The 27,943-nt window shown below is 36.3% G+C and overlaps 3 protein-coding genes across 6 annotated transcripts in view; 1 reads left to right on the forward strand and 2 right to left on the reverse strand.

Moving 5' to 3' along the window:
* sema4ga (sema domain, immunoglobulin domain (Ig), transmembrane domain (TM) and short cytoplasmic domain, (semaphorin) 4Ga) overlaps positions 1–1,293 on the reverse strand; it is a 30,648-nt gene extending 29,355 nt beyond the window's left edge. The window contains exon 1 of the mRNA XM_084092400.1: positions 1,134–1,293. The gene's annotated coding sequence lies outside the window, so the exon portion shown is untranslated. The remainder of the gene's footprint in view (positions 1–1,133) is intronic.
* Positions 1,294–1,755: 462 nt separating this feature from the next.
* On the reverse strand, positions 1,756–16,782 carry slf2 (SMC5-SMC6 complex localization factor 2). Of its 4 annotated transcripts, none has more exons than XM_084092395.1 (22): positions 16,684–16,782; positions 16,082–16,123; positions 15,814–15,900; positions 14,424–14,800; positions 13,277–13,486; positions 13,154–13,187; positions 12,065–13,041; positions 11,861–11,940; positions 9,859–9,969; positions 8,943–9,110; positions 8,509–8,611; positions 7,583–7,670; positions 7,358–7,499; positions 7,098–7,197; positions 6,782–6,958; positions 6,432–6,526; positions 6,219–6,306; positions 5,865–5,972; positions 5,668–5,745; positions 4,103–4,189; positions 3,930–3,998; positions 1,756–2,970 (listed from the first exon to the last, which is right to left on the reverse strand). In XM_084092395.1, the coding sequence occupies exons 3-22, from the start codon at positions 15,848–15,850 to the stop codon at positions 2,440–2,442; spliced, it is 3,660 nt and encodes a 1,219-aa protein (XP_083948521.1). In that variant the 5' UTR covers positions 15,851–15,900; positions 16,082–16,123; positions 16,684–16,782; the 3' UTR covers positions 1,756–2,439. The 4 variants fall into 4 exon arrangements, with proteins under 4 accessions (XP_083948521.1, XP_083948522.1, XP_083948523.1 ...); XM_084092396.1 differs by having other exon boundaries at positions 16,420–16,773; XM_084092397.1 differs by lacking the exon at positions 15,814–15,900 and having other exon boundaries at positions 16,684–16,769.
* Positions 16,783–17,811: 1,029 nt separating this feature from the next.
* cpxm1a (carboxypeptidase X (M14 family), member 1a) lies at positions 17,812–27,839 on the forward strand. The gene is made up of 13 exons (XM_084092403.1): positions 17,812–18,182; positions 19,589–19,698; positions 19,786–19,925; positions 20,516–20,600; positions 20,816–20,966; positions 22,039–22,127; positions 22,205–22,328; positions 22,694–22,890; positions 23,078–23,257; positions 25,771–26,065; positions 26,499–26,638; positions 26,731–26,833; positions 27,301–27,839. The coding sequence occupies exons 1-13, from the start codon at positions 17,927–17,929 to the stop codon at positions 27,609–27,611; spliced, it is 2,181 nt and encodes a 726-aa protein (XP_083948529.1). The 5' UTR covers positions 17,812–17,926; the 3' UTR covers positions 27,612–27,839.
* The last annotated feature ends 104 nt before the right edge of the window (positions 27,840–27,943 follow it).

Raw genomic sequence — 27,943 nt, forward strand, 5'->3', positions numbered from 1 at the left:
GCGATACATAAATCTATTTTTATGTTACTAGTGTAACTATTCACTTCCTACTAGTACGTTTTCCAAGTGTAGCTTTTTCCTATTCTGCTTTCTCTTGTAGTACGTATACTTGCAAACATTTGCTAGCTCTATACTTTACCACTAGTCACTTACCAATACTTACAAGTGAGCATTACATTTTTACTGGTAACAAATAGCAAATTCGGTGGAGATACATATTTTAGTTTTACCATTACTTATTTCTTATAGTTACCAATATATATATATATATATATATATCCCAATAGTTTCTAGTGTATTAGAACTTTATTTATGAGAAATCAGTATGCATCGTGACTGTTACAGTAACATTTTAATCTCACCAGTTAATTGTTTTACTTATTATTAGTGTATTTCAGAGTGCCTAAAACTTCATTTTTCATTGGCATTTGAAAATGTTTAGGAATTTGCTGTTTGTTGTTGTGTGGTATATGTTTTATTGGTTCTAAGTTTTTTTCTTTTTTTTTCTTCTGTACAGCACTTTGGTTTCCACATTGTGGTGTTGAAAATGCTTTAAAGTTTGAGTTGAGTTATATGAAATGACTAGTCAGACTGGTAGTTCAATCAAAAACCTAACTAGCAAGAATAAAATATTTATAACAATTTGAATACCCAGTATTGTCTAATAGTTATTAGTGCCTGTTCAAGTAGTATTAGGAAGACTATAATACTAGTAAATATTTGAATAGTTACAAAAAATAGAAAATAGTTACTTGTCACTACTGGGATTAGTGATTGGTATTAAAAAAAATAAGCATTAGAGACTAATTTAATATAGCCTAAAACAGAAAAGGGTGCAATTGGATTTCTTCCTAAAAATTAAGCACTAGTAAAACAATTCTTTTTAAGAAGCAAATGTTAAGGCGGCTTGCCATATACATTGGTATTTCGTCTGTGTGAAATTATAAATTTCAGCTTTTTCGTGTCGTCTATATGATGTTGTCTTCACTCAACAACATGTAAGAGACTTTATACTGATCTGTCGGAAAGAACTTCACTTTCGTGCGAAGCTCACCATTAAGGTACAGACGTGCATTATCGACAACAAATATCACAAAAAGAAAAAGTGTATAGTATCAAAGTGGTCTACTTACTTAAATGCCTTTCGTCACAAACCGTCCAAAAACGCAGGAAAGTCGGCTAGTAGTTACTGTAAAGCCGAGTAACGTAAGAAAGAGCAGAGGCGCAGAATGAACTCAGCTGTGATAGTCTCTGTGCTGAGCGTGCCCGCGCGCGAGACTCGTCACTCGTCACAGGTATAGCTACTGTACGCCCTCCTGCGACACCATCTCACAAGACGCTCGAGCAACAAACATATTGGGGAAAAAACATTTGGGCTACCGCATTCCTTCGCTATCTATTGTACAAAGCACGCTTTCACAATTATTATAATAAACAAAGAGGACTGTTAAAACATGCAGTCTGTTCACTGTGTACAATATGTTCCTGCAAAACAGATCAAAGAACATGATAGACTGATGCTCACCACAAAACACACAATTGTGAATATCCATGAAAGAAGCATGCCTTCTTTTTTTAAATCATACGTGTTGCTCCGTGAACACCATCATTTGGAAGAGATGAACAATACAAGACTATGATGAAAACACTTGTAAGACCAGGCTGGTCTTGGGTGTGAATGGAAACACAGACCCTCTTTTTTTTCTTTTTTTTTTTATCAGAACAAGTATTTATTTTCATAAAAAATAACCAAAGGATTTTCTATCTTTTTAAGAAATACAGCCTTTTTTAAAAAAATTAATCCTTATGAAAAACATCACTGTGATTTTTTTCTTTTTGAGGAAGACTGGATTGCCAACAAAAACAAAGTATTAATAAAAATACACTATATCCACTATACCTAATGGGATGCTTAAACATCCGGAAACCTACAGAAGAAGTTGACAAAGATTTAAGCCCTTGATTTTGCTGTTATATTGTCTGGATAAATATACTGAAATACCCCAGGTTTTTGGCTAAACAAATGAACGGAAGAGATTATACAGCAGCATAAAGAGCAGATCCTGAAAACTAGCAGTGTGCACATAAACCTAATAGATGTTACGTTTCAACAAATGAAATATATGTACATAAAAAAATGTAAGGTCTCGTTTTCAGAGAAACCAGGGCCAAACATTTAATAATAGACCTTATTTCTTAAAAGAGATGAACCTTGTAAAAACAATATACTCAGAATATATATATTATTAACAAGATGTAAACAACTACAAGCATCACATGTGTCACTGAAAGACTATAACTATTAATTAATGTAAAGATCCTTAAATAATGTGCATATGAATGGAGGGCAACAAAGGTGTGGTGTAAAATTCTAATATGACCTGAGAATGTTTCAACTATTGTTTCTCAAGACCTCTCAGAATCCAAATACATCCCCTCTCAAATCCCTTTCTCCATTCCCCCTTTGATCTCTAACAGCTCCTTATCTTTCTCTAACAAGTCCTCAAGCTCCTCTAATGCCTCAGTGTTTCCTTCTACAGGTATGTGCTTTCTGTCTTCTTCATGAGGCTCTTCATCTTTAAGAAGCTCCTCCTCTCGGTTCATGAGATCATCGTCATCGTCATCCTCATTCTCTAAGTCTTCGTGACTTTCAAACAGCTTTTCATCCGATATTTCTTCCAACTTTGCATCATCACCTAGCTCCATCAGCTGTTGCTTTGGCTCTTCACTTTCCTCCTCTACATCACTGATGTCCTCCACACAATTTTCATTGCCTTGTTCTATCTTCTCCTCACACTCATCTTCCTTTTTGCTCTCAGCATCTTCGTCTGACTCTGTACTGCTCCACTCCGCGGTCAGAGTTTCTTCTGTACCCACTGAAGTGTCTTGTGCTTTGATGCAGGACTGGCCCTGAGGACTGCTGGGCACCTCATCCTCTGGTGGGGGCTTCCAATAATCATACAGCTTTCCCTGTGAATTACACAAGAGGCCAAATGAAGAGATAATTCACACAAAAATGAAAATGCAGTCATTATTTACTCACCCTCAACTGTCGTGCCAAACCTGCATGACTTACTTTCTTTCATGCAACACGAAAGGAAAAAATTGGTAGAACATTCTGCCTTCTTTTTTTTCCCATTCAATTAACAGTATAATAAAAGTAGTGCATATGAAAACTATACTCTTAGTGGCCATTCATACAGAAAGTGTTTAAAAAGCGAGATGCAAGGTTTAGAGAGACGTTTTTAAAAGCTACTTTTTAACTTGAATGCTACATTTTTAAGATGCAGTGTCATGAACAGGATGCTGTAAAAGACACCATCACAACAGTCAAACATATCTGTCTAGCACGTTTATATAGAAAAACAAACAAAAAGCAAAGCAGTGGAATTCAAAAACACATTCTGCATGTATGTACCAAGTCTTTCAAAGTCATACAATAGCTTTGTATGATTTTCACTGAATATCTTGACATTAGCTCCAGCATCAACCAGATTCAACTCATAAATAACTTGGTTTGTGATCAACTGATTTATTGAACACAGATTTTCAGCTAATTCTGTTCCTCACACAAAGCCATCATATTGTAAGAAAATAGAACAAAAGTCATATGGACCACTTTTATGATCATTTTATGGTTTTTTTCTCAAGCTTGAAGAGCGACCAGGATATTCTTTAAACAAAATCTCCTTTTGTGTTATAGAAAAAAATATAGTGATTAGGTTTAGGAAAAACATAAGGGTGAGTCAATAACAGGACTTCAAATCTTCAATCTTCAATGTAACTAATTCTTCCAGTCTGACATTTTAGCTGAAGTCTCCTGCTGCTTGAATTATGAAAACACATGTGAGCAAAATGTTGCCTTCACAGGCAGCTAAAAGTAATAACAGCTTTCATCTGCATCAGTTGCCTGTATTCTTTCACATTACCTCTTGAGGTCTTGTTCGTCTGAGAAGCACCTGCCACTTTGTGTATATTCTTGCCACAAAGTCTTTCACCTACAGAAGAAAAGAAAAGAAAAACACGGCCAATAAAAATTTGAATCCCTTTGATATCAGCAAAATGAGGGATTCTCAGAGAACAGAATAAAGCTGTTCTTCACCTTGCTTCTGTACAGCATTTTCTCGCTCTCCCTTATGTCACATTTAATGTGCTTCTCCAGCTGGGAAGAAAGACTCCGCAGATCATTCTGGCAGTGAAAGAGGGCTAAAGTTAGTCCAGTTAAGAAAACAGACAAGACCCAGACTAAGGCACAGTCAGATGAATATTTAAACAATATTGAGAGAATAAATTAGAACCCTGATGCATTAAGCTTTTGCACTTGGATTCAATCTTCAGAAGAAAAAAAAACACCATTAGGAATTAGTAAGTTTGAGTCAAAACTCTTTATGTGGTGATAATATTGCTGGCTATTACAAGGCTCCTAAATATTCAACTCTTGACATTCTGTAGTCAAATATTTTTTTATAATGACATTTGTGTAATAACACTGACAACCACTTTCCTACACTTTCAGTTCCATGTCTCCCGTAGCACTCCATCTCATTTTACAAAATCAAACAGTTTCAAATGAAATCAATATACTGCATTATTTAGTAAGCAGTTGTGTAATAAGATCATGGACAGTGAGCCCATTAAGGATGATACAAGATCAAACAAGTTCTGCTCACCCTGTCAGGTTTATTTCACCATAATGACCATCTAACTATACATTGTCTCTCATTTAATAATGTTAGTCCATTTATAAATGAAAATTATAATACATAATTATTCCTTGTCTTCATGTGTGAAATACAACCTTGATATTATTTAATAAATTATTATTTATACATTTTTATTTAATAGTCATTATTTTGACTGTATTACTGTTTTTAAACATTTAAAGAACAGGATTTTAATCACCATGTTCTGTTCTTTAACACAAGTACACTGTAGTGTACGTACTGTAAAAAAAAGTACAACCCATTTATCTCTAATTAGCAACAATTGCTTTTGAAATGTTGGTTCCTCTGATTTATTTTTCATCTAGTTAAGCCATTTCAGAGAAAACATGCAAATATTTTGACATACTGTATTGAATATTGTCAAAAGTCTGAAAATTAATAATTGAGACCGATCTTATTCAAGATGTAATGAGAAATGCTTACAAAAGAGAGAGACCTGGAAAGAAAGGCAATAAATACACTCATGCATACTGAGCCCTCCCTCCAAACATCACCATTCTAGTCATTAAAATCATCCCTCACTTCAATTCAAACAACTCCTTTCTCTTTAGAGAGTAAAATAAGTTATATTCATAATTGGTCCCTGAGGGTGAGAGTGGTACCAGAAGACAGAGTAGGGCTGTGTCCACTGACAGGGTCTTTCTGTGACTGATTCATTAACACTACTCCTTTATGAGTGCACTGTAAAATAAGGTTGGGGGGGGGGGGGATCTATTCACAGACGCATCACGATTCTTCTGGATCGATCCACAAAAAATTATTAATAATTCTGATGGATGGAAAAGTATATTTAGAACCCAACATGAAAGCGGCACAACAATGAAAATTAAGATACATAGAGAACTGTTTTGGAATTGGATTTTATCTCCCTGAAATTGAATCAAATTGTGCAGATTGGCTCCCTTACTATAAAATGGTATAACAACAGAAATTGGACACTTACTCTCTGGGTTGAGGGTAAAAACTCAAAATTGGAGGCTTCATTTGTCAAAGTCAAAAGGCTGTAGCAGAGGTAATATGCCTGTATGAAAGAAGATCATTAATCAGCTTATTAAACTAAGTGGTTCCACTATATCACTCTTGGATATTAAAAAAGTAATGATCCAATAGCTCTCAGCCTTTAGATGACTGTCTGCTCACTTGTTGGTCTAGAGTGGCATCACAATCCTCTGCTCTCCTTGCAGACCTGAGGACTTTCAGCAGGGATGAGGGACGCATTTGAGGTAGGAAAGGTTTCAGCTCAGATAGCTGGAAAAATACATGGTCAGAAACAAAGATGAGTCAATCTCATTACTTCTACAATCTCATTACTTCAAAAATGAAAGAGGTTTGACAAAAGCCTGGCCTGCCAAGTGTAGTTGGTAAATTATACATCTGCATAATTCCACCCATCACAAATCATAAAGCATATATAGACCATTTGGGTGTTTGGGTCTATAGAGCTAAATTGTCTGAACATTGAAAAGCTGCTAATATTCTATGGATTATTCTCACCATAAACTCTGTGCCTGAGAGTTTGTAAGTGCAGGTGTGATTCAAAAGCTTTGAGATGATAGAGACACTTAGGTGCCGTTTTAATTGCCTGTTGATGAAACGGTAGATGAATAATTACAGAAAGCTCTTACAGTAAACGCTGATTCGCCTAATTATCTCAATGTTCTACATTAAAAAGTAAATATTCATTTTGCATTACAGGTTTTCACTCACTTTCCACGAGTGCTATCTGGCAGAAGATAAACGAGTCTCCTGAGGTTGTGATGATCTTCTGACAAATCAGTGAGAATCTGGCAAGCTTTAGATATCTACACATTTAAAAAAAGAGAGAAAGCGAAATGTGAGAAAATTAATTTGTCACTTTTAAAAATCTCATCATGTTCTGTTTTAACTTTTAATATTCGGAACACAAAATAAGTATGAACGGACTTTTATTCATTATATATTGACTGCATTTCAGACTCCAAAATGAAAATTGCTTGTAATGGCATGAGGGAGAGTAAATGATGACAAAATGTTTATTTTTGGGATAACTATGGTGAATATCTAACACTCTTTCTGACCTGTACATCCCAGTTTGTGATGTTTTTGAGCAGATTCTGAAGCAGGAGGCTGAAGTTTCCAGTAGGTAGCAGCTGAAAATGAGTCTCCAGTCCAATTCTACACACCACCGCCAGAAGCAACAGCAGCTCCTCGTCAGTGTACGCTCTCGGACACAGCGCAGTACACAAAGAGAGGTACTGAACAGATAAAATAAAAATACAGGCACAAACAATATTGACAATGACTTACATTTTGTCATGACTTACAATTACATTTAAAGCTATTTTAGCATTAAACAAACCGATGATAAAACATTTCTTCAAATATTCAGCTTGCCTTGAGAATACTCTCTAAATTATGCATTGGTAAAGTGGCACTGTCTTTCATGTCAGATATCACTCTGTCTTGGCTGGTGTCTTCCGGCTGAAAGGCCTCTCTGCCAAAACATACAAATGCATTAAAAATGCAGACTTAGCATTATTATGACGCTTTTGCTAATCATGACTTATATCAAATATTTGAAAGACCAATATATAATAGTACTACAAAAGTTATAATGCTGCAAATAGAAAGGTATAATAAAAAAAAAAACTCACAAAAGGTCTCCCTCATTAAAAGGGGGTTGGAGGGCATCCAGAGGGAAAAGACTGATGAACGACGCCCCCATGTTCAGGAAAACCAGAGTGATGTCCCGTATAGAGGGTTCCCACACTTTGAAACTTTGGTTGTGGTGTTCAACTACAACACAACAGTCAATTTTACTTCTTTAGAACTACTACAGGTACAGCACAGTTGGCCATTATGAGGTATTTTGAGCGTACCGATGTGTTGAGCAGCAGACAGAGCGATGGTTTGCAGGGACTGCAGGATCAGTGAAGATATGACGGGGTTTGGATGAACTGACATCATCTGAAAAAAACAATATTGTTATTAGCTGTACATAAATTTCTGGCAGATAATTGCCTGTTAAAGTGCCTGTTTTTAATAATTATGAAAATTATATGATAACACTTTAGTTTAGGGTCCAATTCTCACTTTTATCTAATTGCTTATTAGCATGCATATTACTAGGATATTGGCTGTTTATTAGTACTTATAAAGCACATATTAATGCCTTATTCTGCATGATCATATTCTATATCCCTTAATCCACCCAATACCAAAAGTTAGTTAGTTAATAGTGAGAATTGGACCCTAATCTAAAGTGTGACCAATTAGATAGAATTAATTGAACTGATTTTGTATCTTTTGTAAGATACGAGTTGAATCTGCAAATTTGTATGCATGTTGGAGTGCTACAAGCATAAGCTCTCAGGAAAGTAACCTGACTGTAATGTATACGTTTTGACAGGTTTAAATGTAAATGTCCTAAGGTTATGCAGGTTTTCCATGAGAGAATAGAAGCAGGCATTAAACAAGGCACATTGTATAACTCAAGTCAGATGTATATCATGGGAACAACGTGCCCTAAAACCGCAATAAATTCATATAACAATACAAAATGAAAGCTGAAAATAAATATATTACCTACAGCTTATTAAAAAAAAAAGATCAACAGATCAAAAACAGGTCAAAAACATTATGCATGAGACAAAACATAGTGTCCCCAAAAAGTACAAAATATAAAGTAGCATTTTTAAGTGTAGTTTAAGTTTTTTTTGGGCCACTATACATACTTCCAGATGTTACTGACTAAGCATACAGTGTTTTGTAAGACAGAAAATATGAGGAAAGAGGATGATTTTACCTGGAAAAGCCAGCATGTAACCTCAGGCTGACAAGGGAAAGAAAAATAGGCTTTCCTCAACAAGCCAGCACTGATCAGAGACAGCACATGTTCAGTACGGGCCCTATAGAAAAAGAATCAAAACATTCATATAGCAAGCAGATCTTAAGCCCCTCTTTCATTTTATTTCCTTTTCACACAAATATTAATAATAACAAATACTCATTCTTTGAGAAGTGAACCCCCGACAAACTGATATTGAGTTTATGGTGTCTGATTAGTAACAATGGCAAATTACAGATTTCAACAGAAGGAATAAATCAATTTGTTATCTGTATTTCAAAAAATAGCACATTTGGATATTTTTAACAACTTTTTAAATGGTATCATACAAGCAAGAGAAAACTGGACATGACTTGTGTTCGGGTACAGTGTCAAATTGTTGCCAGTCTTACTGAAGGAGGATTTGTTGTGATCTGTTGTGCGGAGTCACGCTAATCTTCCTCAGGTCCAGCGTCTGGTGGTTGAAGAGTCGACCAAACTTAGCAGGTATGAATACTTCCTCTCCTGGGTGGATGTCCCTGATGGCACATGAGGCGACCGAGAACTTTTGCAAAAATTCCCTAAAAATTAAACAAAATTTATTCACAGATTAATGATAAATATCCAAGAAGCTGACAATATTCTACATAACACTAAGCAGCATACATATTCAAACTATATTCATGCACACATTTACACACACACATACATACATACATACATACATATACATATATATATATATATATATATATATATATATATATATATATATATATATCAGGGTTTCCGTTGTCCGGTAATTGCCGGACATTGGCCGAAAAAAAAAAATGAAATGTCCGACAAAATTAAATCTCTCCGGTCAAATTGTCCGATTAAAATTGCCTAATAATCCCGCCCCCCTAACACAATCTGAATTTGAGAATAAGCCTAAAATGTATAAAGCAAAAATACACCGACCTTTGGCTATGTTATAAAGGAACAGGCTCTACCGTTTGAAAGTTATTAAACATTATTACATGGCTTGGTTGAATTCCAATGTGGAATGGCGAAGCACTAGCGGCGCCAGGATTTTGATTGTAGGTGGGCCTCCAGAAAACTGGATGGGCCAGTTAAAATAAGCCAAAAAATAAATAAAAACGGGTTCCCCTTCATCTCCGTTTCAGCGCTTTTCTGGGCACTGAGGACAGCGACTCAGTAGCCTACATTGAATACATTGAGTAGCCAGGATTGAATTATAAAAGCCTTTTTTTTGTGGTTTTGAGTCATTAACACTGGATTTGAAAAACAAATGGTGTGAATGAAGCCAGCCAGCCATTAACAAAATACCTTTGCTCAAGTGAGATGTCTTCCTCTTTATTTTCACTGTTCTCATCCTCATACAAATTCAGCAGATCCTCTTCACATGACTCAAGTAACTGTCTCTCCAACTCTTTTGACCTGTGTATTAAAATAAAAAAAATAAAAAAATGAGTCAAGTAATTAGACATTTATTAGGGTGAGACTATAGGCTAAATGCAGCGTGCTTCGTCTTGACAAATTCTGTCATAGCATAATCACAGGTCTGTGAGACTGACGGTATGAATGAACAACATCTGTCGATTTTACACACCCAAAGTGTTACTGTCAGCCAGAATGCCTAACATCAATACAGCAAGAGTACTTGGAAGAATAAGTGAATTAGGACTATACATTTACATTTTCAGAAGAAAACAAATGTTGTGACTGGTGTTTTGGTTGGAGTTTTCAGCACATTACTGGTGTTTCTAGGATTGGTTCTAATATTGCCTGGGCAGCTGCTTAAATTGTTCAAAGTCAAAAGAACCCACCTAAGTCTCTATGATAGTATGGTCCCTAGATAAGATTTGAGTATCTCCTATAATGTAAACTAATGAGATTTTTCTGTGGTCTTATTGTCTACCAGGCAAAAATCATAAGTTAGATGACTGCATTATTGATTTGAGGTATAATTCATGTCCGTAGTCCAGAGTTATGCCAGTTTAATACTTATGAGTTTTGAAAAGTCCCTAATTCTAAATACTAGCAATGTAAAGACATGTAAAGATAGTTCAGTCAAAAATGAAAATTCTGTCATCATTTACTCACCCTCATGTCGTTCCAACCCATGAGACTTAATTCATCTTCAGAACACAAATTTAAATATTTTTAACGAAACCTGAGATTTTAGTCCCTCCATTAAAAATCAACTCCACAAAAACTGACACTTCAAAAAGTTGCAACAAAAGTTAAGAAATCCACGTTGTTTAAACAAACACACATTCATGTAGAGCACCTCAAATTTGATAAACATGCTTACTTGATAAGGTTTGTTCTCGAGTATCATGCAAGTAGGTTTGAGCTTCAGTTTACCATATTTGATGTGCTCCATGTAAGGCCCTGGCCTGTTTACACCTGGTATTAAGAAGCGTTTTTGTCAATCGGATCACAAGTGGGCGATGCTAAATACATGTGTAAACGGGGTCTGAAACATTTTGAGCTTGTCCACTTTCGACCACTTCCAGAGATAGTCGAAAACGCATTTGACCGGATTGCTTTCGTAGTGTAAACCCTCATATGGTCAAGTACGGTCGAACAACCACAAAAGACCGCCTACTGACCTAATGCGTAAACATTATGAGAAGCGCGCCAGCCAGACAGGATTTAAACTTTGTCAGCTGAAGATCTAAGTTTTGTCTTAGCCCACCCATAGACCCTCCCCTCAAAGAAATCAGGATGGAAGTGGTCGAACATGGACAAAAGAGATGGATTAAAACACCAGGTGTAAACGGGTATGTGTCTCCCTCGTCTACTTGTGATCCAATCAAAACAAATCTTAATACCAGGTATAAACAGGACCCAAGTGTGCTGATCAATGTTTATGTGTGAATAAAGGTCTAAATTAAATCTGTTCATCATATAAAGTGGCCATGTCTCTTCTGAAGATTTGTATTAAACTGCTCGATTCATATGGATTTCTTTTATGATGTCTTTATGAACTTTGTCTTTATGTTTGGTGGAATGGACTTTCAATAGAGAGATATAAGGTTTTGACTAGAAATATCTTAATTTGTGTTTTAAGGATGAAAGAAAGTCTTTGGGTTTGGAACGACATGAAAGCGAGTAAATGACACATTTCACATTTTTAGGTGAACTATCCTTTTAATAGCAATGCTTGCCTTAGTAAACACCACTGGCATTAACATTGATAGTTTGACCTCTCAATCATTGAAATTCAAAGCACTACAGCAATCCAAGGGCTGCCAAGCACAAAATAAGACACACTGGGAATTAAGTTGGGGGAAAAACAAACAAATCAGGTTTTCAAACCAACCTCTGATATTGTTCCTTCTCTTGCAGCATCTGCTCCAGTGTATTTATATAACTAACGGCTTTGGTTTTCACTGCCTCAGGCTAATACAGATGGAGGGAGAAAAAAGAAAATTTGTTGTTGTTTTTTTAGAAGATCAGCCATGTCAAAGATTGATTAATGGCACATGAGGTCATTATGTGTTTTTCTGAATATTCTTAGACTTACAGCTGCTTTATGGACCGGTGTGTTGGGCTCTGAGAAAGCATCTTTTTCGGGAGTTACCGGCACACGGACACTCCAATCCAGGATCTCCCGCAGGGATGGCAGCTGCTCATCTTCATGACTACTGCTACTGCTGCTCAGGCTGATAGCACAGGGTTCTCTTAACTCATCGCCCGAGTCGTCTCCCAGCTCAATATCTAAGGGATCTTTCCACTGGGGGCAGCACTTCTGTTCTCTTGATCCTTCTACTTTCACCGACGCAGCTGGGCCAGGCATGATAGCCTTGGGGCTGCGTGACTGCTCCACTTTCAACTGTGTTCTTTCATCCGGTTCTATCTTACATGAACTGGCTTGCTCCGCAAAGCTGGGTGATCTTAGATCAGTCTGATGGGGGGATGAGCGAATTTGAACACCCTCCTCACGGCTGGATGAGGGGCTTGTGTGTGTGGGGACAGTACACATTTCTCTCTCACCATTTGTTTTTTTGTTATGAGTTTTAGGCAATGATACGCAATAGTCTGGAGTAAAGAGGGTCTCGATGTTATCATACGTTGTGCTTGACTTTGGAGAGACTTTGCGCAAATGTGGTTGGCTGGGTGGAGTTTTGTGATTTTTAGGCATAACATCTTTAGGCTCAGCAGTTGTGAGTGACTTGGTGAGTTGAAATGAGTGAAGTTTGTCACTTCCCGTGTTTGAGTCCTTACATGGTTTAAAAAGCTGCTTGGGGATGGAGGACGAAGGTCTTGGTTTGTTGTTGGTGTTTGATGCGGAAGGCAGCTTTGTAGGAGACCGTTTCTCGTTTATAGTTATCACTGAGTCATTGCTGGACTTCACAAAAGCACGTCTGACAAACTTTAAAGGTGAGGTTAAAATGGAAGAGCTGGGGGTGGGTTGGAAATCAACACATGGCCGTTTAATTTCCTTCTCACTGTCTGTACTACCCTCTCTTTTTCTCTTTGCAGTTAAGGACAGCCTGCCCTCTGTTGGCAAAATGGGGTAATTGACATAGGAAGTGAACCGGTTTAGTTTGAAAAGTTATCAAATAAACAGCTGGGTAGTATCAGTAATATAACAAAGGGTAATAATCCTTACCTGGACTAGTCTTCTGTTGAGAGGTGCTTAATTCCTGTAACACAACCAAACAAGGGAAAACAGTATCAGTATAGTTTTATATAATGCCATTTCAGCATCTGTGGCTATCTTCATGAACTGTACCTTCTGTAAGGACATGTTGCTACAATGGGAGGTTTTGTGGTCTCTTTTCTCCAATCTATCTTTTTTCTGATCAGGATGGTGAACGGAGGGTTTGGGTTTCTGCTGGAATGAGCAGGAATTATGGCTCTCAGGATTACGCCTGTGGTGAGATGGCTGAGGAAGAGTATGTCTCCGATCCTTCACAGCTGACTGAAACAAACTTCCTCCAACCTGAACACAAAACATCAGAGCATTAATGGTCATGAAGTTAGAATCCAGTAAGCAGACAAGCTATAACAATTATGACTACAATAACGAAATCCATTTTTTTTTTTGACAAATTCATTTCCAGTATATTGGCCTTTCCAGTCAATTGTTGATGACTAGAAAAGACATTTTAAAATAAAAAGAATCATTCTGATTTATGACGGATGCACTAATGAATCATTCAGATTGATTTGAGAACCATTTTGACCGATTCACTAAAAAAATAACCATTGCTCACAAATTGGACAAGTTATATTCTACATAATAGTAAGATAAATAGCCAATTAAATATTTTAGATCTGATCATAAATACAATAAAAATTCACTACAAAAAAATTGCCATGACTTTTAAGATTTATTCATTTCCATCACTTTTACATCTTGGAAAACCCTATTTTAAAATTCAATAATATTTCCACGTTTTACATGAGCATGAGAGCCCTGAATTCCCCCTCAAATATATTTCAAGAGTATTCAAAAGTGCAGAGAACCATGAACATGCAAATGTGTTGTTAAATTATTGAAATATTAACTTAAATTCTACAGAGGTACTTCAATTGTTTATTTATTAATTTAATATTTTTTTTTTTATTATTAATTATTTGATTTTCCAGGATGTAAAAGTGATGGAAATTAATAAAAAAAATTAAGTCAAGGCAAATCTTTTTGCAGTGATTTTCTTTTACTTATTATTATGATTTATGCTCATCTCTAAAATATTTCATTAGCTATAGCTTGCGATTGTGTAGAATAAAACCTTTCAAATTTGTCAAAGGATCCAATTAAGTCAAAAGTGTTCAGCTGACAAATGTTTGGGAATCCGAATCCCTGCATAAAAAACACTGTTAGAAATATAGATAACTTAAAAATACATTAAGAAGAAATGAATAGTTGCATTTACCCTCAAGTTTTCATTCAGCTCTTTACTGAGAGCAAAAGAAAGTTCTCTTTCTCTGTTCCTTCGCAGATTATCCTTTTTAACCGTGGGATTAAGAGAGCCATTCTTACTGTTGCCATGGTTTGGTTGTAGTTTTTTCAGAACAACTGTGCAATTCATTATACCATCCTGTACTGTTCGCTTGTTGGAGGCTTTGAGTGCAGCTGAAGTGGACTTGTCCCTCTGCTCCAGCTCAGGGTTTTTGGTGGGTGGGATGCATTTTGAGTCTTGGAGTTTTGGAGTCTTCTCAGAAGGTTCAAGACGTGGACCACCTGACACAGGATGAGACGTGGCATCTAAACTGTTGCATCGTGGTATACCAAGTGGAATAATTTCTTTTACTATAAAAAAAAAAAAAAAAAAAAACACTGTCAGAAATCCAGACAAAATCAAAATCAAAAACATATCAACATGGAAGATGAATCACCTCACAAACCTGTATTAAATGTCAGAGCCTTAAGATTGTTAGCTGGCACAAATCAGACAGGCAAATATTAAAGAGCGTTAACATCATGACAGTTGGCTGGAATACACTACACAACTTTTTCTACAAATTTATGTCCTGATTTTGCAGTCTGGAGTCGGCGATAGATGCAGAAAGTCAAAGTCTGTGTCGATTTTGGGTAGTCAGAGTTGAAAAATGGCAGAAAATCATGAAGTGTATGATGGGCACAGAATCAAACTTTAAGCTTATTCAGAATAAGATTCCATCCAGTCGAATGATGTCAAAAATGTTTGATATTTTGAGCCAATTAAAGAACATATTTTGTTTTCATTTGTCACACGTTTCTGTGCAAATTTGTTGCGTTCAGAACAACTTGAATGTCTGACAGTGTGTGATTGCCCTTTGTTCAGTGTATGATACCCAGTTTTTCTATTACAAAGTCTGAAAGTGTATGATGCCTGGTGCATGTAGTGTGTCATATAACCGTTTGTAAATGTAAAAGGTCTGCAGATTTCTGGGGTGGCTATGCGAGACTAGGTTTAGAGAGACTGTATCCTTGAGTGAACCATTTCAGACACTGTGAGATAAGACGTGATGCTGCGAATGTATATCATGAGAAAATTGAGGTTGGATGCACGTCTCCTCTATTGTAGGAGACCTCCAAAAAAAAATTAGGAACCTTTAAAATAGCATAGAGGGTCACTTTAAAATCAGTTCAAATAATCATGTAGTGTATTCCAGGGTTATGTCAACATAGTGGACAAAGTCTGCAAGCCAATCCATTGAACATTACCATTGTAGCCACCATAGCAGTAAGCCCACAAGCAGACCAACAACGCAGATCAACAGCGGCCCAACACACCAAGCATCCCTGTACAATATATACCACACTCGTGATCTACGTCTCACCCATAGAGGTAATGTGCTTCTTGAGGAAACTTGACATTTTATACTGATGAAAAACAGACAGGTGTCTTTAAAAGTCTTCTGAGTGATCTGTGCAAAGTAAGAAGCATCAAGTGTTAAAACAAGTGAACTTACATGCGTGCATGCAAAAACTATAATTTGTTTAGACAGCCAAATCATGTTTTGTTAAGTCTATGCCTGCCATTACACCACACAGTGCATAGTACAGCATCTCTGCAGTAACAGATGAAAGAGATTACATTTAACAGACCTGTGCTACATGCTTCCAGTTTTCTATCAGGTGGGCGTGTGTCTGCAAACAGAAAGGCAAATGAGGAAACTTTAGCCGCTGGTACTGGGGGAAAAAAGCATCTCTCTCATTTGTGTTGACTTTCTCTATTTGTACTTTGAAACGTGAATGGGCGGGAACAGAACAGCTAGTATGCTAGTCAAATGAATCTTGAGAAACGAAAGTACTGGCAACAGTTCGGCGTCAGTTCAAGTCTTCGACCTAGGTTGTTTTAACCGAAGTGTTTGATGTTTTATGAAAAAACCATAAACAAACAATTTCACAAAAATGCAACCGTAAGTTGGAAGACGCTTACTTACCATTATGCTCCAGCACGAAGCGTGAACACACAGGCAAACGAAAACAATTGTCTGATAAAACACTAACTTCATAAAAGAGCGTCTAGTTGTTCAATTCTAACAAATTGTTATGTATACAATATACATTTTGTAAGTACACTAGTAAACCACACCGTACTAGCTGTCAAACACCGAGAGTGATGCTGACCGTACACGGCAGTTCAGTTCTTAAAAAGAATAAAATGTATGTAAAACCTTACAAAATAAATTGTATGCGTTGCGTACCAGCCCTTGTGGAAGTCTATTTGATACACTCCATAACCATGATGAAATGTCTGTTGTGTTTGTCGAGAGCCGCCATCTGTAGGTAGGAGGAGCGATGGATGATGTAGTTCACGGAAACGGCCACTAGAGGGCGCTAAGATCGAGCGCCAAAATAAAAAAAAACAGTGCAGCAGACAGTAAAGCTACCTTTATTTAAGCAGCAAAAAAATATTTTATATTAAAAATATATGGGGGAAAAAAAGAATTAAATTCTTAGAATGCTCCAAAATATCACTGGAAATTATAGAATATAGGCTAGCTTTTATTTAGCCTATTAGGCTATTTCTTTTTTTCTTCTTCTTTTTCTTTTTGCAGCAAATTTTACTGGTAATATAGCCTACACTTTCCAGAAAAGTGATGGTTATGCAAAAACCACTGAGTAACTGCAAAACCAGCTGTTCCCAGAAAGTGTTACTGTTAAACATGCCTAAACAAGAGATGTGAATATAGCAGATGTCATGTGACATAGCTTCATGGAGTCATTTAACACCTCACTAGTAGCATAAACATGAATACAAACATGAGTCTTCTGTGTCAACCCTGTAAAGCCTGACATAGGCCTATGTCAGGAAAAAAGTTTAAATGGAACTTGAATCTTTAGACAAATATTTTTATATTTAATTTTATAACAGTTTAGCAGGCTACTTGCATAAAAAGTTTTACCACTATATCTTTCAATAATCATCAAAAGTAGCCTAAATTATATTTCAATGCTTAGTTTTATGATCAAAGCTGGCTAAATTGTGGTGGCAAAACATATAATGCGATACAAAACAATGATGATTGAGATTAACATCCCTCAAAAGTTTGTTGTGTTGCATTTGACATACATTTTAACATGATTTAAAAAAAATAAAATAAAAATAGCTATTACAATAAAAAAAATCTTGCGTTATTCGTTATTTTTAGCCTAATTAGTAGGCTACTAATGTCGACCAGAAGGCATGTAGAAGATTGTGTGCAACAAAGTTTTGATCATGTTGATAATTTAGAGGTCTTAGAAATCCATGTATCAAATATGACAGGCTTTATAGGGTTAAAACTTTTCTTGACAACACAACCAATAATCAATTCCGCGCGTCGTCTATTCTACAATATACGGTATTGTGGCGGCAGTCTGGTATTATGTTACGAAGCGTTCTTCCAATTTCTGACTTTTAAATTCTGCTTGGAGCCTTGGACACAAATATATTGAAGAAGGAATATGCTTATGCAAAGCGTACACATTTGTGCTGCAATAATACTTTGCATTGCACATCACTGTCTTTCATCTGAAAATCAGACTGACAGTGATCATGTTAAATATGAATCGAACGATTTAAAGTCAATATTTAATCTGGATGGAAATGTTACTAAAAGTTTGGACAAAGCAAACCCTGCTGAAGACCACACAAAAGCGCAGAGGAATACCAGTGAAGATGGAGAACAGATGAACAAAGAGACCTATGGAGTAAAACCAGGCGAGTTCATTATCAATCGGAGAGTTGAGGGAAGTAAATTCAAACCATTTTTTAAATGTCCTTTTATACGACGTTATAACACTTTCCCCTTAAATTAACTATTAGGCCTATCTTTTTTATGTTAAAGTGATATTTTAAATTAAAATTGACACTTAAACAATTACTCACCCAAATTTCGTGCACTTTTCTTCTTCTTCTGTGGAACATAGAAGATATTTGAATAAATGTGTCATTTTTATTTTATTTTATTTTCAATGCATTGGAAGTCAATGGTTGTATTCAAAACCACTGGTTGCCAACATTCTTCAAAATATCTTCTTTAATGTTTGCTATGTTCCACAGACAGCAGAAAGAAAGTCACACAAGTTTGGAGTGGTATGACAGAATTTACATTTAAGGTGTCCCTCTGTTCCAACTATAAACGGTCTTCCCTATAATGAACAGTGACTAGTGAAACTGCAAATTATAGGGTGAATTCAGATTGATTTTGGGACGCTTTTTCCAAGTTATTTGACAAAAAGTGTCCCAATCACCCAGAGTTACTTGTATCCTATTGGAGAACTTTAATAACTTCCATGCACATTTTGATCGTGGAAAACTACCATGCATGTGTAAAATAAAAATCACAGGTAAGGAGTGATACGCATGCAAGTTATTTAAGGTGTTTCAACTGTCCCTCTGTTCCAACTGCATTGTCTACCCTTCTACTTCCAATAGTCGTTAGTGTTTATTCAGCACATATTCGTATTATTAGTATCTATTCAGCACATACTTATTCCTTTATTGATAGTCAGTATGCACAGTGCTTAACGTTTTGCAATGTGTTAAAAAAAAAAAACATTTGTTATCTGGTCTCATCAGGCTATATACTTAAGGCGAAATTAGTTCAAGAACTATTGGGAATACAGGAATGCTTCAGCAACAAACATAATGTTGATTCACTAGGCGTTGTTTTAAGCAACAATAGTGAATCAGTGTGATATTTGTTTGCTCAGCATTCCTGTATTCCCACCAGTTCTTGAAGTCATTTCAAAAGTGCACCAAATGAAACCCCTTGGAGAAGAGAGAGAAATTGTTGCATAGCCTACACTCTTAAAAATAAAAGGTTCTTTATTGGCATTGATGATTCCATGAAGAACATCCATGGAACTTTTCCACTGCACAAAAGGTTCTTTATAGTGGAATAAGGTTCTTTAGATTAATAAAATGTTCTTCACGTTTTAAAAAATGGTTCTTTTAGGACCTGATCACTGAAATATTCTTTTTCAGAACTTAATGTACTGCCATGTGATTCTTTACAGCACATTTACTGTCATCTCTCATTCAAACATTCTTAGGCTCATTTCTGGCTTAATAAGAAACTGTTCATCGTCAGCTTTAAATTTGTTTGACTAAATCTCAATCAGGTTGTCCACCACTGGGTTTGGAGTCCCTGAAAGTCTCGGATGATCAGCTGCAGTCTTCCTCAGACTTGAGTTTCGGGCTCGGTCCTCACAGAGGACGCCTTAATATACAGGTCAGCCCACTGTGTGTGCTTGTTTAAGAAGATTTCAAAGGTAGATTCGAAGTCGCATGTTATGAATTTGCATACGTGTGTTTGCAGTCCGGTCTGGAGGATGATGATGAGTATGACGGAGCGTGGTGTGCTGGGGTGAAGGATCAGGAACAGTGGTTGCAGTTGGATGCTCTCAGACCGACACTCTTTACTGGCGTCATCCTCCAGGGCCGAAACTCTATCTGGAGGTCATTGTGTGTCTTTGATCATTATTGTCATCACCGTTGTCATCGTTCATATTACACACATTTTTTTATTAGTTCTTGCAAAATAGTGGCACTCTGTTGAAATTACTATAATTATTACTTGAGCCAAGTCTTAAACTAAAATGCATAATTGAGCTGTTTTAACTGAAAGCAACTTGCACTGACATATTTTAAAATATGTTAGTGCCAATGTTTTGACTCAAGATGCACACCAGTAATGTTTTTTTTTCTAAGGCACGTTTAAAGCTACTTAATTGTCCTAATTGAACTAATCTGTAAATGTGTAATTACAAATATGCTTGTCAGTACATATGGCAGTACACGTCTAGAAGGACAATAGAAGTAATTATGAAATTAAATATAAAGATGTACTTAAGTCCTACATTGCATTCAGTTCACACTTTAGTTTATTATTTTAAAGTATATTATTTCCACAATAAGTACTCTTTTCAAAAGTATGCTAAAGTGTACTTCTTTTTCACAAGAGTCAGCTTTTACAGGATGTTTGCAAATCAAACCTATTATTTTCATTATATTTGTCTTACCAAAAATCTTTATCTGTGTGTGTGTAGCTTGAACTGGGTCCGCACATATAAGGTGCAGTTCAGTAATGACTCATCGGTCTGGCAGCCCTGCATGAATGGATCAGAGGAGGCCGTAAGTTTCTGAGTTTTATAAGTGCTGCTAACCTACATTTGTTAAATCTGCACCATTAAGCTTCCCTGTAAGATAGGGCTAAGAAGTCGAGGCGAATTATAAATATTTAAAGCCTATAGTCTGTAAAGTGAATTTTCCGCATGTTTGTGCCATATTTTTTTTCTTTTCTGTATGTGTGCTATATTGTCTCTCCTCATCTCAGAATCTCTGTGCAGGTGTTTGTCGGGAATGAAGATTTGGACACACCGGTTTTGGCTCTGTTTCCTGAGCCTTCAGTGGCCCAGTACATTCGCATTAACCCACAGTCCTGGTTTAGCAATGGCACCATTTGTCTCCGGGCTGAAGTGCTGGGTTGCCCAATGACAGGTTCTACATTACACTACTGTACTTTGAAATATTTGGGTCAAGACCATGGCATGTAAAAACTAGGTTTTGCCAATATGTATATACAGTATATATATACATATATATATATATATATATATATATATATATACATATATATACAGTGCAATGCATAAGTTAATACACCCATGCTAAAGTTGACTAAAAAGAGGAATAAAAAATCATAATTTGGAAATTGAACTTAATGCCTTAATTTAAAAAATTAGGAAAAATCCAACCTTTTAGGACACCAATTTTCTTTGTGAATGAATAATGTATCGTAAATAAATAAATGTTCTTCCTTAAAATACATGGTGCATAAGTGTGTACACCCCTATGTTAAATTCCCATAGAGGCAGGCAGATTTTTATTTTTAAGTATTTTTTATTTATTAATTTTTAGGATACTATGCATCCTGATAAAGTTCCCTTGGCCTTTGGAATTAAAATAGCCCCACATCATCACATAGCATTCACCATACCTAGAGATTGGCATGGTTTTATTTCAGTTAGCCTAAAAGCTAGTTTGATTTGCATTGAGAGATGATCTTATGGAAAGTACCCCATGCCAATCTCTAGGGGTAAGACTTTTTAATGATTTTGAAAGAAGTCTCATGCTGCAAAATACAGTAAAAACAGTAATATTGTAGAATTATTACAATTTAAAATGACTTTTATCCATTTTAATGTATTTAAATCTTAATTTATTCCTGATGGCAATTCTGAATTTTCAGCATTATAACTCCAGTCTTCAGTGTCACATGATCCTTCAGAAATCATTCTAATATGCTGATTTGGTGCTGAAGAAACTTTTATTATTATTATTATTATTATCAGTGTTGAAAACAGTTATGCTGCTTAATATTTTTGTGGAAACGGAATTTATTTAAAATATGAATCTCCTTATATTTATAAATGTCCTTACTGTCCTTGCTGAATAAGTATGATTTTTTTTGCATCAGAGCATTATTGGTAGTTAATATGTTGTAGTATTAAATAATTGAATAGTCATTCAGTTAAAAGTGAAGTTTGACTAAACTTGTCTGTATGTGTAGATTTTGACAGCCCACAATTTTCTGAAACTGAGAGCAGATCCACAGATGACCTTGACTTCAGACACCATAATTACAATGAGATGAGGAAGGTTAGAGTGATTTTAGATCTTCTTAGTCTTCCTGCTTATTCGTGTAACCGAACTGACACGAGTCACTCTCCCTCTAGTTATTGAAGTCTGTGAATGACGAGTGTCCAAATATCACACGGATCTACACTATTGGGAGGAGCTATACCGGACTGAAGCTTTATGTTATGGAAATATCCGATAACCCAGGAAAACATGACCTTGGTAAGTGTTCACTTTAAGACCCTGGTGCTTGTTATTCAGATCCCTGAACCTAATAGTCCACACACATATATTCTGGTGCAATAACCAATTGTGTTTTTGCAGAGAATTCATTGTGCATGCCCTTTTAATATTTTCCCTTTGACACAGATAGAAGAAGATGTTTTCTTTGCTTTTAGGCTTTATTTTGCGCATTCATCATACTTTTATGTAACACATTGTTGTCACACATCTGCTTTTCATCATTCATTTGGCCAGAATAAACATTTTTCTTGTACGCTGTTTCACTGTTTCACACTGATTTTAAATGAATTCCTGTTCCAAATTGTACACATTTTACTGTTTATGATTTCACTGTTTGCGTATAGGTGAGCCAGAGTTTCGCTATGTTGCCGGGATGCATGGGAATGAAGTTTTGGGCCGGGAGCTCTTGCTAAATCTTATGCAGTACATCTGCCGTGAATACAACCGAGGCAATCAGCGTGTCATACAACTGGTAAAGGACACACGCATCCATCTGTTGCCATCTATGAACCCAGACGGATATGAAACAGCCTATGAGAAGGTAATCCAAAACTGAAAAACTGATGTGAGAAGAACATTACACTCCTAAAAATAAAGGTTCTTTATTGCCATCTATGTTCCACGAAGAACCTTTAACATCCATGGAAACTTTCCATTGCACAAAAGATTATTTATAGTGGAAAAAGCTTCTTTAGATTGTTAAATCGTTCATGTGTTTGTTTCTACAGGGCTCAGAACTCTCTGGCTGGGCTCTTGGACGCTACAGCTTTGAGGGCATTGACATGAACCATAACTTCCCTGACCTCAACAACATCATGTGGGACGCTCAGGAGTTGGCCACGGACAAGAGGAGAGTGAGCAACCACTACATTCCCATGCCAGAGTACTACACCTCAACCGAAGCCTTAGTACGTAAGCATTATCATGCTCTTTTGGTATGTGTAGCCTACTTATAATAAACTTTGGGTACTGTTGTCTCCAGAGGCCCCTGGGCTACAGCATTACAGTAGACCCCCCTACCCCAAATAAAATTAGTCATTAGTCAATACATAGACATTTCCATTTGTGCTCATGAATTAATAATGACATAACTTTAGAAACATTACTTTCTTGTTTTTCTAGCTGAAATGTCCTTGATAATGTCACTAAAATGAGGCCAGTTTTGAGAAAATTTGAGTGTTGAAATATCCTGTTTACACAGCAGCTAAACACTGTCTGTATAGAATTATGACACTATTATCTTGCTACAGCTGCTTTACAGCAGAATTTGAACTTGTCTCATATTTGATCAAGTTTGCATCATTAATAACTTTCCTGTTTATTATTGTGAAGCTGCTTTGAAACAATTTCTATTGTATAAAGCGCTATTAAAAATAAAGGTGATAACATGATTGTATGAACATGCAACGGGAGCAGTCAACTGTAACCACAGTGAGAGTGACTAAAGTCATATCAAAGATGGCGACGTAAATAAAACTGTCTTATCACATTTGAAACGACAAATGTAGAGACGCATGTTCATCCATTAAATTAACCGACAGCACCTGAGTGAAAGCAGAGCATTTGAGTCAAAACTTGGTGACTGGATCTAAAACCTTCAGATGACGCAAATTATATCCACATTTTTGTGGACGTGCATTCAGCAAAGAGTGTCTCTCTCGCACTGTGTAACGTTACAGAAAACTAGTTGTCCTGTTCGGTTCGGTTCACAAAGAAGGGCTTTGCAGAAAATGAGGCTATGAGTCCTAAAAGTTTACGGGTGTAAGTTTGGTTATAGAATGCAGTTGTCACTACTCTGAACCTCCATATATAAAAATAGTTTTGTAAGTTGGCCCCTCCCCAGCCCCTGGTTTTCACAAATAGTCTTTTTTTTGTGGTCATTTTTAGATAAGCAAAGTAATCCATCTTGTTTGTCTAAGAAAACAGTCTTAAGCTCTTTCAGACGTTGCTCTCAGTGTTTGCTTTATTTGGAGGCACAGAAAATCTCAGATTAAAGTGTCACATTTATTAAAGTTCGTCTTTTTAACTTATTGTGATTTATATCCAAGTAAAACTTCTCGAACAAGCTCAAATGTAGGGCAGGACTTGATTTTGTCCATTGGGAATTAATTGGATGGTTAGATGGTTGTGGTTTGCTATTGCTGTGATGTCATGTGAGTGACAGGTTGTCCCGCCTCTTTGCGCCAGTAAACACGTCATCAGAGAAGAGAAGAGATGTCGCTGCAAGAGGGAGGGGAAACACTTTGGTTAAAGATTTTAGAAAAAAAAAAAAAGATTTGCACGGATAAATCATAAATACCTCAATATTCCATAAATAAATCTTAAAAAATCCATTTAGATTTGATGGTGACTTTCAATAGACAATAGTCTTTGCCTTGTAGAGCAGGACACATTGTGCACAGGGGAATCAGGGTCAAGCAGATCTGTGAAGAATGTGAGCACTTCCTCTTAGCTGAAGCTCCCTGTGCTGGGCCTCCGATAGGAAAACACACCGCAATACACAGATTAGAAATGAAATTCACTCTTCATCATGAAAGATGTTTGAGGGAGACTCAAAAGTGAAGAAACGTAATAAAAGAACACAAAATTATCATCTTTTCTGTGGATTATGAGATTATTATTATAGGCAAAGATTTACTTTTGTGCCTGAGGGGGAGGGGCAATGGGTCAAAACTAGACCCAGACCCTCTAATTACAGTCTAAAGCACATTCTGAGATAGCAGTTGTGTCCATAAAGTTGTTGTATAGTAGGCTACACATTATATATTATATAAATGTTTTTTCATATACACTACCAGATGTTAGGAATAATTAAGTAAAAAATGTTTCTTAAATACTGTAAAAACAGTAATATTTTTACATTTTTTAAATTTCTTATTAATATATTTTAAAAATGGCATTTATTCCTACATTTATTATTATTATTATTATAAATGTTGAAAAACGTTTTTTCTGCTTAATATTTTTTGTGGAAACCTTAATTAAAAAATAATAATTCAGGATGCTTTGATGAATAGAACGTTTTTGTAACAGAAATCTTTTGTAACATTATAAATGTCTATACTGTCACTTTTGATTAATTGAATGCGCAATAAAATTATTGATTTAATTAATAATATGTTAATTTGCAAAACAAAATCTTACTTATTCCAAACTTTTTAATGGTAGGCTAGTGTATCACGTTGTACACAAAAATATAAAGCTGCATGTTTTCAGCTGTTTTCAACATTGACAAAAAGAAATGTTTCTAGAGCACCAAATCAGCATATTAGAATGATTTCAGAATATGTGACCCGTGCTGGCAAAATGCGCACGGGATAATTCCGAGCTGCAGGGACATAAAAAATGTATGTATACACAAATGTAAAAATTATTATTATTGTATATTTTATATTATACTATTCGTGCATTCATGTTTAAGGTTGCCCCGGAGACTCGTGCTGTAATCAGCTGGATGCAAGATATTCCTTTTGTACTGAGTGCTAATCTGCACGGGGGAGAGCTGGTGGTCACTTACCCTTTCGACTGCACACGTGACTGGATCCCTCAACAGGACACTCCCACCGCAGACAACGATTTCTTCCGTTGGTTAGCTACCGTCTATGCCTCGACCAATCTAGTGATGGCGAACCCAGATCGGAGGATCTGTCACTCAGAAGACTTCCTACAGCACAACAACATCATCAATGGAGCTGACTGGCACACTGTTCCAGGGAGTGAGTAAACATTCAATATTCATTTGCAACAGGGTACTTTCTAAAAGTGCATTTTAAGAGATGACACATGTGTAATTCAAATAGAGGTCCACAGTCAAAAGTCTTGTAGAATATATTTAGGAGCATGTAGACTGAAGATATTCAGATATTAGTTGTGTTCCATATGGAGGACTAAAAATGCAATTGAAAAATAAAATGAAGAAATTGTTTATTAATGTAATAATTATGAATTAAAATGTTACATGAAACAGTAAACAATGAAGTAATAACTCATTTTAATTTAATTGCACAATTTAATTATTAATACTGATAATTCAGTATTCTGTTTTTTTTAAGTGTCAATCCTGGTTTCATGCTCATTATATAAAAGGCTTTATGTACTGATGATATTTCTATATGATATTATTTTTCTTATTTTATTTTTGCTTTATAGGCATGAATGACTTTAGTTATCTCCACACGAATTGTTTCGAAATAACTGTAGAACTGTCCTGTGATAAATTCCCACATGCCAGTGAGCTTCCTATCGAGTGGGAGAACAACAAAGAGTCCCTCCTGCTGTACATGGAGCAGGTCAGTTCATTTTCCCTCTGTCCTGTATGGAAACATGATCCCAATGGATCCTAACCTTTTCCATTTTCATCTGCTCTCTCGCTCTTCTGCAGGTGCACAGAGGTATAAAGGGCGTCATCAGGGATAAGGACACTAAAGCTGGCATTGCAAATGCTATCATTAAGGTGGACGGCCTGGACCACGACATAAGATCTGGTATACCTATAAAATCACTTTGCCAAATAAACTGCATTAAAGAGGACCTATTGTGCTTTTTTTTACATTTTCAACTTTCTTTAGTGTGTAATGTTTCTGTTTGAGCATGAAAAAGGTCTGTGAAGTTACAAAGCACAAAGTCGCTCCAAAGGGAAGGGAGTTATTCTCTATACCAGTAAGCATTATTTTTGAAACGCCTCGTTTGTTTTCTTGAGTTTTCGTCCTCATTTAAATAATTCCCACCCAAGTTGAAATATGCAGTTATGGCAAGCAATGTGACATTTCAGAAACATGCTCGAAGCAGCTGACCAATCACAACACACTTGTCAAGCCAACCAATCAGCGTGAAAACTGATTTTAGTAGACCCCAAAAACAAATCTTTGTAAAAGGGCTTAATAGGTCCTCTTTAAAACAATTACATTTAGTCAATACAGGATATAATAATGTTTGATTGACATGTTTGTAGCTCTAGATGGTGATTACTGGCGTCTGCTGAACCCAGGTGAGTACAAGATAACAGTGTGGGCTGAAGGCTACTTCCCTCGCATCCGCCACTGCTCTGTAGGGTCAGAGCCCCACGCAACCATCTGTGACTTCACCCTCACCAAGACGTCACAGGATCGCCTAAAACACATCCTGGCAAGAGGTGGGAAAATTCCCCGGGATGATCAGGTACGGGTCCGAGCCATGCGAATGCGCAAACTCCGCATCAGCACCAAGATTCTTAATCGCCGTCGAGAACAACAGCAACGCCTTAACAAAGTTAAACGGAAGTGAGGAGCTCATTTATAAAACAATAAGCCGGTCTGTCACAGGTTGAGGGACATTGCGATTTAAGAGACAGATTTTGAGATTGTCTGATTTGAATGTTTTTTTTTTAACCACTAATTGATTTTTAAGAATGCCTCATGTGAGCAAGAATCTGAGATTGTAGCTGGTTTTCTACTCTCAGAATATGATGTTGATTATGATATTATAATAAAGCTAATAAAAGATTTTACAGGATCCACCTCTTAGTTTCTTCAGCTGTTTTAATTCAGTGATGTATAGAAGCTTGTTTCCGCCACAGAATAAAAGGTAATTGCGCCTTTTTATCTCACAATTCACAT

This window comes from Abramis brama, assembly GCF_963993115.1.
Source record: "Abramis brama genome assembly, chromosome: 19".
NCBI classification, from domain to species: Eukaryota; Metazoa; Chordata; class Actinopteri; order Cypriniformes; family Leuciscidae; genus Abramis; species Abramis brama.

Bases quoted from the DNA above. Each gene is read 5' to 3' on its own strand.
- slf2 (XM_084092395.1), bottom strand. From the start codon at position 15,850: ATGTCAAGTTTCCTCAAGAAGCACATTACCTCTATGG. The intron at 5,746-5,864 runs GTGAGCAGACAG...TCTTTCATACAG, and splicing joins ATGCCACTCTAGACCAACAA to GCATATTACCTCTGCTACAG. The intron at 3,999-4,102 runs GTGAAGAACAGC...TTTCTTCTGTAG, and splicing joins AAATGCTGTACAGAAGCAAG to GTGAAAGACTTTGTGGCAAG.
- cpxm1a (XM_084092403.1), top strand. From the start codon at position 17,927: ATGCTTATGCAAAGCGTACACATTTGTGCTGCAATAATACTTTGCATT. The intron at 19,699-19,785 runs GTCAGCCCACTG...GTGTGTTTGCAG, and splicing joins GAGGACGCCTTAATATACAG to TCCGGTCTGGAGGATGATGA. The intron at 26,834-27,300 runs GTATACCTATAA...ACATGTTTGTAG, and splicing joins GGACCACGACATAAGATCTG to CTCTAGATGGTGATTACTGG.